The 13,900-nt window shown below is 44.2% G+C and overlaps 1 protein-coding gene across 2 annotated transcripts in view; it reads right to left on the bottom strand.

Annotated features, from left to right (window-relative positions):
- The window catches only part of Rftn1 (raftlin, lipid raft linker 1), a 210,470-nt gene that overhangs the window by 115,899 nt on the left and 80,671 nt on the right, over window positions 1-13,900 (bottom strand). For both annotated transcript variants that reach the window (XM_076557581.1, XM_076557580.1), the window contains exon 3: window positions 4,049-4,235. In XM_076557581.1, the coding sequence (XP_076413696.1) occupies window positions 4,049-4,235 (187 nt within the window). The remainder of the gene's footprint in view (window positions 1-4,048; window positions 4,236-13,900) is intronic.

Raw genomic sequence — 13,900 nt, 5'->3', positions numbered from 1 at the left:
TTTTTTGTTTGCTTGCTTGCAGTTGTGTGGTGGTGGTGTGTGGGTGGGTCCCTGATGCAGAAACATACAATTATTGCATTGCCCAGGAGAGGAAAGAACCTTTAAGAGTACTTCTTAGGACCCTGCTTCAGCCATCACCTCCTCCTGCCCAACACCATTCGGGAAGGAAACAGGGAGACCCTCTGACCATTGTTTCTCTTGGTGCATTGTCAGACTTTTTGCAGCTTTCTTTAAAAAAAAAAAAAAAAGAATCGGTTCCAAAAACTCATCACAAAGTTAATGTTTCTCTGTACCAGCTTAGCCAGGAGATGGACTGTGCATCAGAGCCAATGACAGTGGACTGGGCATCCTGGGGCAGAGAATGAGCTCTAAGAGAGGACACCGGCACCTCTGGAAAACGTTCCCACACACCAGTGTCTTCATCTTAAGAACTTCATTTCTTCTTCCCTGTCTAGCCCCCGGCTGTCCTGGCTGGCTTGTAAGGGACAAAATGGAGATGGGGTTTGCTCTTAAACAGTGGCATCATAGTCCAGCTCATCTGATCACATGACTGAGCACACCTGGCAAATCATCTGTTATAAACCTCTCACTGTGTTAAGTATACAGTGATTCCACGGACACTCTCCAGCAACCCCTTGCCTGAGAACCACATGCAACCTGGAACATGGGCCCTCTAACCAGGAGTCTTGGGTCCTTCTTTAATTTTCTCTGTACCAAAAGCTGCCCCAGAGAGAAGGGCAGTAAACCCTAACAGTGTGAGTGATAGATAAGAATGAGTCAGGTCCTCTCCACCCTTGCTACTCAAAGTGTGGTCCATGGAGCAGCCATGTCAGCATCATTTGGGACCACACTGGAGTGGGACCACACGGAAAATGCAGCATCTCAGGCCTGACTTCAGACATGCTGACCCAGAATGTTATTTAGCAGCATCCCCAGGAGATCTGAAGAAAAATTAGCTTGGGAGTGCTATGTTTGCGTCAGTGCATTTGTGACATACATACTTCATCCAGATCCTGGGCTATCACCACCTCCTACAGCAGAGCACACAGAAGACCCCAGGGTCTTGTCTCCTCCAAACACCAAGACAAACAGACCCAGCCTAACAAACAGCAGCCTTGAGCGGTGCTTTATGCAACACATAGTGAGGCTGTTTTGTTTATTTCCTTTCAAAATTTTGTTTTCTCTGAAGGCTGATGAGTAAAATGGGAGGGTAGTGGGGATGAAAGACCCTCCCCTAAAATTGTCTAGAGCCAAGAATGTAGGCATGGGAGCTGGTGTCCTCACGTGACAGGGCAGCGCTTGCTCTATCTTGTCTCAGCTGGAAAGATCTTTGGTTTAAGCTGAAACCCAGCCATCCTTTTTCTACCCACCCCACCCCCTGCTGTGAAAACTCCCCACTTTTCCTACCCTCGCTGTGAAACTGACCAACTTTGTTCTAGAAACTCCGGGTCAAAACGCCCCAGCTAACTGCATCTTCTTGGCTTCTGTCAAACTGCTTGCTTGCCTTACTTTCCCCCTCCAACTGCCAGCCAGGATGTAGATTTTCTCCATTCTTTGCCTTTAAAAGCTCCCTGTTTAATACTGTGGCTGTTCTGTCTCTGACCCCAGATAAGTTTATTAGCATGCACAATATTTGGGGGAACACAATACCACATTTCCTCTCTTTTTGTCTAAAATTTAAAAAGGCTTATAACTAATACAAGAAAAATTATATCCAGTAAGTATATACAATATACACAGTCAAGATTACATTAACGATGTCTAGTCCATTAACGTTTGACAGATTCAGATAAAAACTCTATTATATATATTAACAATGTCCAGTCCAGTAACATCTGATAAACTCAGACCAAAAAATTTTCATTACTTATCCTTTTTAAAAGTAGATTCCATAATCTCCCTTTTTATCTTATCATATCCATATTCTCTCTTTTTTCTTTTCATAATACATTCAGTAGTCTACCTTTTGTCATTTTTATATCTTCCCCTTTTTCTTCAGTGTAGACTCAGTGATCTACCTATTTATCCTATTATTTCTTTATCTTTTTTTTTTTTTTTTTTTTTGGTTTTTCGAGACAGGGTTTCTCTGTGTAGCTTTGCGCCTTTCCTGGAGCTCACTTGGTAGCCCAGGCTGGCCTCGAACTCACAGCGATCCGCCTGGCTCTGCCTCCCGAGTGCTGGGATTAAAGGCGTGCGCCACCAACGCCCGGCCTATTTCTTTATCTTTTTTCTCAGAGTAGATTCAATGATCTATCTCATATCTTATTCTCTTTTTCTTTTTGCTTTCTAGGGGTGAAGATATCTTTAGGGAATCTTGAAAAGAAAATTTTTGGGTTAATTGTCAAGTCCTGTATCATTTGTCCAGTCCCTGCATAAAAGGAAAGCTCAGGGGTTGTCATAAGTCCTTGCTCGAGTAGTCTGTCAGGCTGCTGTGTGAGAAGAATTTCTCTCCAGGCAGCTGCTGGCAGCTTAATACGGACTCTCAATTTGGACTGTGGTCATGCTGCATGGTCTCAGGGTCTCTACCCTACAAAACTAGGAGCAAGCCAGGGTTCCCATTTCATGAGCCAGTGACACAGACAAAATTATAGTTATCACATGTAATATACAACGAATGCTCAGTTAACATAAGCTGTTGACATTATATGCACATCCTGTGTGTCTGTGTAAATTAAATCCACCATGGTCCCCAGAATCATTTCCTCAAGTGATTACACCAGATATTGATCCACAGCCAACGGACACAAAGAAACAGGTGTAAACACAGACACTGAAGTGTCACCTCCCAAACGACACAGTGACCCAGGGCTGTCACAAAACAAGCTCTACCTCAGGGCCCAGAGCCTCATAAGCTGCCATGAAATAGAGAGAAGTCCATGTCACCTCATGCCCCACATGCTCCCTTGTGACTACACTAGGCCAATGTGGTGTCTGCCGCAAAGTGACTTTTACAAGGACAAACGTGACTCACCTACACCCTTTCCTTTAAAACATGAGCCTTGTTGCCCATTCCTTCCAAGACAGTTGGCCAGAGGGCAATTCCTTTCTCAAACTTCAATTTATTTACTTATGTATTCACTAAGCTGGAGTCCCTTGTAATAGAGACTGGCCTGGGACTCATTGTGTAGCTGAGGCTAGACCATTAACTCCTGACCTTCCTGCTTTCACCTTCTAAGTGATGGGATCACAGTGTCTGCCACCACACCAAGCTTCACATTTTACTATGATAAACTCGGCTAGACCTATTGTACTTTCTGCTTTTATCATTATTTTTAAGCATTTAAAACGAGTATTGCTCCTTTTAAAAGACTAAGCCCATCCCTTTTCCCACTCAGGCACAAGTCAGATGTAGAAAGTATTACTCAACTAAACAAACCAACCCGAAAACATCCTCAAAACATCTGGAAAGTTAAAGTCAGGACCAGCCCAAAGACTGTATGGGGTGTGGGGTGTGAGGTGTGGGGGTGTGAGGTGGGGGTTGGGAGGTAGGGGCATGGGGTGGGAGGTGGGAGGTAGGGGTGTGAGATAGGGGGTATGGGGCTGGAGATAGGGGGTGTGGGGCAAGAGGTAGGGGTGTGGGGTGGGAGGTAGTGTGCATGGGTGGAAGGTGGGGGTGGGAGGGAAGATATATTCTTCAGAGGTAATTAACAGAACTTTTGGTGAATTCAAATTTTTGAAGTAGTTCTAAACTTTGGAGGGAAACACTGAGTCTGTATAAAGCCTTGAATAAAATGTTGTTTCCAACTGTGGCTTTTCAGATTTATGGTTTTATTATATTTTTGCTGGCTGTGTGATTCTGGGAGCATGCTTCTGCAGAGAAGACATTGTTCTAGCTGAGTTTCACCCATAAATTAAGGGAGATAACAACTTGAATTCTACTTGCAGTCAGACATGGCACTTGTTTCTTGCCACAGGGTGCCATGGTTTTGGCTTACCTGTCAGAAGGCAGGGCCTTGGGGACAGCATACAAACCCATCCCATCCTCCTTTCCTCTACATCCAGATGCCTTAGTCTCCACAGGACATGGCGCTAAGTGCTGGGTCCTTACCTGTTGGTTTTCCTGACCAGGATGGCCCTAAAGATGTGCTCGAGGAATATCTTCTCTTGCCTGTTCGTTGGCTGTATGAAGGGGTGCAGGGCAGCCAGTGAGAAGCCTTGCTGGTACAGCTCCAGGAGCTGGGCAGGCAGGTCCCGGAGAGAGGCTAACCTCACTGCCGAGGACCGCGGCAGCTCCGCTGGAATGGGAAGAAAAGAGGCTGATCAGAGGCCCATCCTCCAAACCTTAAGTCCCTCTCCCTCTGCCCTGCTGAGGACCTTCCGGGTCACTTCTTCCCAGATAAGCCTTCCACAGACTTTATAAACAGCCGTCTTCCTCCACCTCATCTGAAGACATCAATAAAAGAAGGCTCTCTAAACTGCCGAGCCTTCTCTCTAGCCCATTTATTAATATGAGCAAGGAAGACAAGGTCTAAAAGTCAAATGGTGAGAACTTGTACGCAGTGGAAAGTCTACATCCAAGCCTCACCTTTTCCATAGAGGCAGCGGCTATGATTATTATTAGATATGCACTGACAATTGCTAATTCGTCCACGATAGGCCTGCCTCTCTATCCCCTTTAATACAAACACCAGAACAACCTTAGACACCCGCCATAGACTGTTCTGTGCTGCTACCAAGTGATCCAGAAGAAAAGTACCTTGTTAGGCTGGGCACAGGGTTCACAATTGGTTTGGTTTGGTTCAATGACATGAGGGCTCACTCCGCAGACCAGGTTGGCCTCAAACACTCAGTGATCCTCCTGCCTCAGCTTCCCAAGTGCATGGAGCACTTCCTGGTTTATTTCTTATAGATCTGCTTATGTGTTACATCATTCATTATAAAAAGCTTTTGTTTCCATATGGCTTTAATAAAAAAATCATTCCTACATGATTTAACATGTATATACATATAATGCATTTAGAAAATATGTTTCTAAAGGTGGGTTACAGTGCATGCTTATAATTCCTGCACTCTGGAAGCTGAGGCAGAGGGGTTGTGAATTCAAGGCCAGATGGGGTACATAGTGAGACCATATCCCAAAATAAACAAGCAAAAGACAGGAAGTCCTGAGTTACAGACTATAACGTGTTCAGATATTGTCAGATTTCTTTTATAAAGAAGTACGGGTGTGCTTCTCATTGGTAATATATAACAGTTTCTTTCCCATGCCCTGGGTAATGTCATAATAAAAAAAGGAAAAGGGGAAAAGTCCCTGTGTGGTAGCAACCTATACTTCTTACTATGCCATCTGTAGCTTCTCTTACAAAACACTTCTTATTTAAATTGTGTATATCCTTTTCTATGAGCTGTGGGTACTCTGCCCAGTTTTTAGTGGATTACTGATCAATTTTCCTACTGGACCATGGAAACTATTATATATTAGGTGAATTAGTCACCAACACAGGTTGGAAGTGTCTCTCATCAATTCATCATTTGCCTTTTAACTTTGCAAAAGTGGGTTTTCACATTTCCTCATGTTGCTATGGCAGAAAGGCCTTGGAATATATAAAAACTTTTCTGTTAATGCTTTATAATACGTCACATTTTTGCATGTAAATCTTTTTTTTTTTTTTTTTTTTTTTTTTTTTGGTTTTTCAGTCAGGGTTTCTCTGTGTAGCTTTGCGCCTTTTCCTGGAACTCACTTGGTAGCCCAGGCTGGCCTCGAACTCACAGAGATCCGCCTGCCTCTGCCTCCCGAGTGCTGGGATTAAAGGCGTGCGCCACCACTGCCCTAACAGTGTGTATTCTTAATGACCACCGCCCGGTTGTAAATCTTAAATATATTTCAGATTTATCTTATGCAAAACATACACTATGAATTCAAGACCCCCCAAAGTTACCTATTTTTTTCTCATTGATTTAAGAGGTGACTTTTGTCATTAATGAATATACTTGTTTGTTACTATAATAATTTAACTTATTTGTGTGCTGCACTATTTTTCATCACATTAGTTTCTTAAGTATATTTTGGCCCTGTTTCCTGAATTTTTTCTGTCTCACTGTTTATTTTCTAAACCTTGTTTAATTTCATTTTCAAAATCATTTTTAATCAGCTAACCAAATTCCCCTTAAGCCCCCTAAAAAGTACTGCTATTTTTATTGAATTGTATTCAAAAGATAGCTTAGCTGAGAGGGGACATTTTCACCATGCTGCAGGTTCCTATCCACACACGGCTCAGCACCACCTTTACTGAGTTGTATTTTTGGTCCCTCTGGATCATATTAAAGTTTTGTCACATGGATATTATATATTTATCAAGTTTATTCCTATTCATTTGATATTTTTGCTTCTATTAGAGTAATAGAGTCTGGTTTCACTTCCATAATGCCCCTGCTGTGGAAGCAGACAGGCTTACCACAGCTGATGGAGTGACTCTCACAAGAGGGTAGAGTGCCTTTAATCCCCTAGTGCACAGACACTCGGTCCAGGACCTCCATCACTAGTATAACTCCTAGGACTGGTCATACAGAAGGAGCAGAGGAGCCACAACCACACAGTGGGGCTAAGATGGTCACCAAGTCATCCCAGTAGCAAGTAGCACAGAGCCACCCTCAATGGGGGGCCAGCCTCTCACTGTAGAGGCATCTACATGAGTTCTGACATGGCTACCCTGTAAGATACTATCTTTGACTTTCCAGATTCCTCCTCAAGGACATCCTGGATGTCTCGGCTTCCTCCTCCCTCTGCATGGCACCTCCAGGGCGTGGCACTTGAACAGCATGGGCCAACCAACATCCCTTACACTCTTGCATCCCTACTCCAGCAACCAACCTCCCTTGGCTTATGCTCTTGGTTCCTAATCTACCATGACAAACTTGAGCAGCCCACAGCAGCCGGGGGCTTCCCCTCATACCCTACTCTTCAACAAGACCCCGGCTGGAGTCGGCAACTCAGAGTGTGAGCAGGCAGTGTGGAAGACGAGACAAAGACGGGAATACTGATGAAGTTCAGTCAACAAACGATGATACATAAAACAAACACTCTAACCTCGGAAAATACATGTCAAGATGCCCACAAATAAAGTGTGGGTGGCTTACAGCTATTTAAAATCCACAAACAAGGCTGGGAGTGGAACCCACAGAAACCCAGCTAAACCTATTGGACCTGGTGACAGAACTAAACATGATTGCCCCCAGGCCATGCTTTCTTCCTTTTTTTTATAAAGGATTGAACTTTTTAAATAAAATGAGAAATAGTGCAGAAAACTAACCATTAAAAAGTGGATTTATAGGCAAATCTATTTCCAATAATGTTGTTCTAAAAGCAAGAACTTAGAGCCAAAGAGTTTTTCACTGAAGACTAATGTCTGACATCCGAGTGATGAAGCCCATATGGAGTCAAAGGTGAAGAAGTCTGTCACATACTGATGAGAATGTGTCCACAGTGCACTGCTATGTTAAAAAAACAAAGGTGCCCGTTACTGTGTGGTTACTCTTACATTAAAAACATAGATGGATGGATAGAGATGAATAATATTTCTTCAGACGTTAACAGTGGAGACAGATTATAATAAGAGCAGGGAAGCAGGGCGGGGGTATTTACGACACTTTCAGAACTACTGTGATCAGCACAGACCATTTCAGGGAGGATTAATAAGGCATTTGCACTGTCCTCTTTACACACAAATGAAATACTACTTTAAAAGTTTTAATGACTTTTTACATTAATGTTTTATGTTACCCAGGGTTAGAACCCAGGGCCTTGTGCACGCTAGGCAAGCACTTTTAGCTGAGTGCACTTTTTTTTTAGCACTTTTAACAACCCAGTCCTCTAATTTATTACTTTAAAAACAAGTGGTTAAAAATGAGTCTCAACAGTCATAGTGCAATACAAAAGGCTTATACTATAAATATGATTAAAGATCTTAATTTCATGTTTCTATCTGAACCTTAACCTACAAATACAAAGGCAAAATTCTTGGTTCTCATTGCTGGAGAGATGGCTCATTAGTTAAGAGCCCATATTGCTCTCCCAGAGGAGTGGAATTCAATTCCCACATCAGAGGCTGAAGCCCCAGAAGATCTGATGCCCTCTTATGGTTGTTATGGGTACCTGCACTCAAGGGCACATACGCACACACAATCCTACCCACAATCCTACACACATACACATAATTAAAAATAATAAAATAAATTTTGAAAAAGCCTAGTTCTTATAAAGCTGCCAGTCCCCCAATGTTATTACTGGAAAAAATGGAAAAATACAACTATTAAATATTATTAGAAAAATAAGGAATGGTTGATCTGTTCGGATGGACATAGAGATTACAGCTGCTGGACTGTTTCTACCCAGGCAATCAGAGTAATCTCCCTAGTATTCTGTTTTGTAACAACTGCCTGGTTTTATTGCTGATTATATAACCTTGGATAAATGACAGAACTCCCTCCTCATCTCATGGGTCCTTTCCTATGAAATGAAGATCTTGGATAAGCATTTGGGAAAGGAATTTCTAACTCTAATAAAGCGATTTTATTATCTCCAGCTGAAAACTAAGAGATATTTCCTAACTAAAAAGTAGCAACGGTTAGAATAATAAATGTTTTCAAAGTGAATAGAAAGAAAGCCACAGCCAACCTGGGAACAAGGACTGACTCTAAATGGTGGGTAGAGCGGGCAGAGGGGCAGGGCTCCGCCCACCGCTGCTCACCTGGCCACATCCTGCTTACAGCATGGTCCTGCAGAGAACTCGGAAGCTCTCCCTGTCACCTGGGAGCACAGAAGAGTTCCAGGGAATAGAGAGACCAGAGCAGAACACGGGAGAGAAGGTGAGGACGATCCCTGGATGACAAATCCCACATGTGTCAGGCTGCCATGTGTTACCACTTTGGATTCCTGACCTCTGATCAGGACCCCAACTCTGGAACTGGACTCATAGGCCACTACATTGCAAGGTGGCGCTTCTTGGTACACTGTCTGTCACATGCTGAGGACAAGAGGCTGATAAGGCTGTGCCAACCACTGCTTCTCTCCAGCAAGAGGACATGCCACCTGCACAGGGAGGGCAGCACTCTGAGGAGGGTCACAGCCCCCTTCCTCTTTCTAATCCTCACTCCTCAGTCACTCCTACAGGGGTCAGACCTCAGGCCCACCTAGACTGGACACCATGCCTGCCACTGACGCTGCTCTCCTCTGGGCTGCCCCACACATGGCAGAGCCGACTCTTGCTGGCTTCTCCCATCTGCAGGAGCAGAGCCTCGGCTACAGGATCTTAACATGCACTCCAAAAATCCTGCGCTGTGTGACCCAAGCTGGCCTCAAACTGTAGCCCGGGCTAATGGTGAGTTCATGGTAATCCTCCTGTCTCAGTTTCTCAAGTGCTGGGTTGCAGAAGTGAGTCACCATTACATAGACGGTCTGGTACAGAACCCAAGGGGGCCTCGGGGTCCAGACGGTAAACAGAGGTCAGGAGAAGAGTGATGGAGTCAAAGCCCGCCTGGACCCAGGGGACTGTGCCCTGTCCTTCAGGCCTGGGCACTCCCGATGGGCATGTGGCCCCAGTGGCACAAAAGCTTCCAAGTTAATTGGTTGGTTATCATACAAAGCACTGTTTCACCGTGACATTTTCACCTATGTGCATCAACTTGGTTCTTAATCACCCCCACACTGCCCTCCTTCATTCCCCCTCTCCCTGGTCCTCTTCCATTCCCCAAATATTTCCTTCTATCTGCCCCTCGAGTCCTCCTGCTCTCTTCCTTTGGACTCTTCCTCCTCCTCCTCTCATGGTCCCTTTTTTATTTTCATGAAAAATTCACACACACACACACACACACACACACACACACACACTTCCAGATTCCACTTCTGAGAAAATATATAACGTTTGTATGAGTCCTGGTAAGTTTTGCTTATTAATATAAAGATGCCTGAGTTCCAGTTGCATCCATTTCCCCCAGAACTTCTAATTGTTTTGAGAAGTCAGAAATCATAATCCTAACCTCTGAGTTTTCAACCGCTTATAACTCAAACCAAGACCTGGTAGACTTCCGAGTGGGCTGGGGCATTTGACGGTGTGGAATATGGCCCTCTCCTCTATTCCTGCCTCTGACCTCACCCTGCTGTCACTCAGCATGGGCATCAGCCAGGACTCTGAGAGGCAAGGGTGCTGAGCAGGGAGCCCACCTGCGTAATCTTCCTGAGCCCCCACGGCTTTAAGGCCATTGCTGTGGAACTGATGACATCTGTCCCCGATTCCCCTCCCCCTCCCCGCTCCTGCATCAGGAGGAAGAGTTTAGAACCTCATAATTACACCTGAATCCCGTTGGAAATCTAGTGTTTCCCTGACTGATTTACCAACAGTAGTCTTTTCTAGCATCACATCTCTGCCGAAAAGCACTTGGAGTTGCTCGATGGCCGGAAAATCTCTTAAAGTAAGCAATGTTTTCCTTATAAATAAATTTACCATTGTCCCAAGAGATAAGAGAAAGATAAAGAATGAAAACACGTGGAATCCTAACCCACAAAGCCACATATTTCTCAACACTCCTGGGTCATAGTTGGCTCTGGTTTTATTATGACTATGTTTTTGTTTAGCCAAACATTCTGCAGCACACTTCCCCCATGGAAATGAAGCTCTTCAGGCATTTTCAGAGGAACTTAAGCAATGCCTGGCTGTTCTGAACTTGATTCTGGATAACCACTAACCTCCCCCAACACAGAAGAGACATCTCAGCACACAGCCATGCTCGCTTGCCTCAGCTCCATCACGGAGCAGCAATAACGACACCTATTATTCTGTCCGGCAATCATTTGTGACTTTAACCTAATTATTCCAAGTCCGATTCTGCTTTTCTAATTACACTCGCTAATGGATCTGTCAATACCAAAGAGCCTGGTGTGAGGGAGACGCCACCTCCCAGGGTAAGTTCTCTCACAGGTGAAGCTGATAATCACAGTGCTCACCCAAAGCTTTTTAAAATATATAAGTTCCTTTAAGACTGCTGTTTCTATAACATCAATCTGCCGAGCTTTGTAGTAGATCCAATTTAGTGAAACACTAAAATCAATCATTTCTCAATGTGAAGCTTTTCAATGTACAGAGAAGGAGTAGAAATTCGATTTTTTTAACATTGTTTGCAGCCCTTGGCTGCAATAGGTGTCATTTTGAAATTTCTGGAGCAAGTTAAAACTTTCATTAGAGGGTTTTTAAAATTCAGATTTCCATCATCTTACCACTTAAAAATCCAAGCTTCTAAAAATGAAGAGAGGGAAGGCGGGAGGGAGGGAAGGCGTTAGGGAGGGAAGGAGGGAAGGCGTGGCGCACTAGCCAAGCCTGAACTACCCAAGCGTGGTCTTCATTCTCCCGTCCTCACAATACCTGGCCCATCAACATGAGTAAGGTGGGGCCAGAGAAGCGTTTTACATTACAGACTAACCGTTACACAAAAAGTTTGAGAAGCTGGATCCATAGCTCCGCCTGATATCTAATAAGGACTGAGAAAGTCAGGGCTCAGAGTGATACGTGTGTGTCCAGTTCTAGAAACCCCTACTGCTACATCCGGGCCCCAGTAGCATAGAGATAGTACAGGAGACTCGGAGTAAGTCAGCCTCAGAGGCTGGGCTGGGCCAGGGACAACCAACTGCTCCTAAAATTCATTTCAAGGCTTCATTTCAAAGTGACAAAGATAATGTTAATGAAATACACACAGGCACACACATATACCACACACACACACACACACACACACACACACACACACACACACACCACACCATTATTAAGGTCTTTGCTGGCTAGCATCAGGACTAGGAACATATTTTTAAATTTCATGTGCTTAAAAGAAATTTGGGAGTGGGGACTGAAAAAGTGGTAAGAGACTCACAAGTTACATCACTGAATTATTATGATACAGCAACTCCTCATCCATTCTCTCTCTTCTCATTCTCTATCTGTAGAGTTCAAAACAGTAGCCTTTAGCCCCGTATAGCTAAGATATAAAGATACACCCTAACTCCAGAGTGCTCGCCCACCATCTGCAGGATTCTAGGCTCAATCATCAGCAGAAAAAAGGGGTATGGGTGGAGAGGAGATGGGAGAAGGAGGAAAGAGAAGGAGAAAGAAATTAAATTTGGGCTTGTAAGATTCTCTGTGGACAAAGGTACCCACGGCCAAACCTGGTGACCTGAGTTCAATTCCTGGGACCCACATGGTTGAAGAAGAGAACCGACTCCCACAAATTGTCCCCTGACCTCCACACGTGTACCATAACATGCCACACATGCACCATAACATGCCACACATGCACCATAACATGCCACACAGGTACCATAACATGCCGTGCCCATACACATACAAAAACAAATTAAATACATTAATTAAAATATAATAAAAAGGAATAATACATTTTTAAAGATATGTGATTCCAAAGACTTACTATGAAATTAAAAGACAAAACTTAAGTAAAAAATATTTATATAGATAACTAAAATGATAATATTTTAAGTATGTTACAATTAGATAAAATGTTAATTTATTTGATTACTTTTGTTTTTTAAAATGAAAACCTGAATTTGCACATGAGCTTGTGTGGTTCCCAGTGGGGTACTCATCATGACTCACCAGCCATTTATTTGTGGCATGTGTCACAATACAAATTATTCATTGACTTTCCTACCCAGTAAATTCCACCACACCAGGAGCTGTGCCAGGCTAGTTCACCCACAAGCAGGGCAACCCACAGTGCTGAACAGGCTCACGGCCAGCTGTCATTACAGTAAGGTCACGACACACACATGCAGTCACTCTGACATGAACTCTGGGCCCCAAGGAGATGAGCCATGAGGCCAAGAAGGAAAATCCATAACTGGTCTTGGAACACTATCAGCAATTCAACTTGGGGGAAGCTTAGGAACTTTATAATGTGTAGTAAAATATGCACTAACAGAAACTACCATTTTTAACGTTGGCATTAAGAGCCTTCACATTGTCGTGAAGCCGCCACCACCATCCATCTCAGGAAACCTCTCCATCCCCACCACCCTCACTGCTCCGCTCGCTCCCACACTGGACCCCCACATGGAAATGAAACAGCAGCAAAAACAAACGCTGAGTCAGAACGGAGAAGCTGTTGGGAATTGCAATCGTTCACAGAGCATCGTGGGAAAAGCAGAGGCTGGTTATCACCACAAAGGTAGAGGAAGAGTGTAAAACTCCATAGAAATACCAGGGCTGCACACAGTAGCTGGGAATCGTCACACCACACAGCAGAATATGGAAACAGGAACTGTCCTAGGAAGAGGTGCCCAGGGGCTCAGTCTCCAGAAGCCCAGCACCAGGAGCGCAGTATGGCGAGGAACTGCCCATTGTCTCTAAAAAGTCTCCAGGGAGTTTTTTACTTCTGAATATAAATATACACAATATAAACAACGGAAGTGAAATCTCACTGTGTACACAGCTAGTTTAAAGAGGTTTATGACAGAGTAAAATCCATTCTCTGTGGGATTACAACGTCTACCCGCAGATGAAGCCTGTTCGTGTACTACATTGGTAAATTCTGTCAATCCGTCACACACCTAGCCTATGAGAAAAGGGAATCTCAGCCGAGGAAGTGCCTGTGGGGATGTCTATGGGCATTTTCTCTGTTGCTTATTGGTGTGAGAGGGCCGGGTTCATGCGGTCAGTGCTGTCTCTAGGCAGGTGGCCTGGACTGCAGCGTTCCTTCGTCTCTGCTTCAGTTCCTGTCTCCAGGTCCCTGGCCCGAGCTTGTGCCCTGGCTTCCCTGGATGGTGGACAGCAACTGTAAGCTGAAATAAAAAGCCTTTATTCCTCAAGTTAGTGTTGGCCATGACGTTTATCACAGTAACAAATGGCAGTTGTCTGGATGAGCTTTCCAGACACCCAGCAAACATCTACCCATCAGACCT

Source organism: Peromyscus maniculatus, chromosome 21 (assembly GCF_049852395.1).
Source record: "Peromyscus maniculatus bairdii isolate BWxNUB_F1_BW_parent chromosome 21, HU_Pman_BW_mat_3.1, whole genome shotgun sequence".
Classification (NCBI taxonomy): domain Eukaryota; kingdom Metazoa; phylum Chordata; class Mammalia; order Rodentia; family Cricetidae; genus Peromyscus; species Peromyscus maniculatus.
Note: the sequence above shows the minus strand (reverse complement) of the source record. Positions and strands in the feature narration are given on the sequence as shown.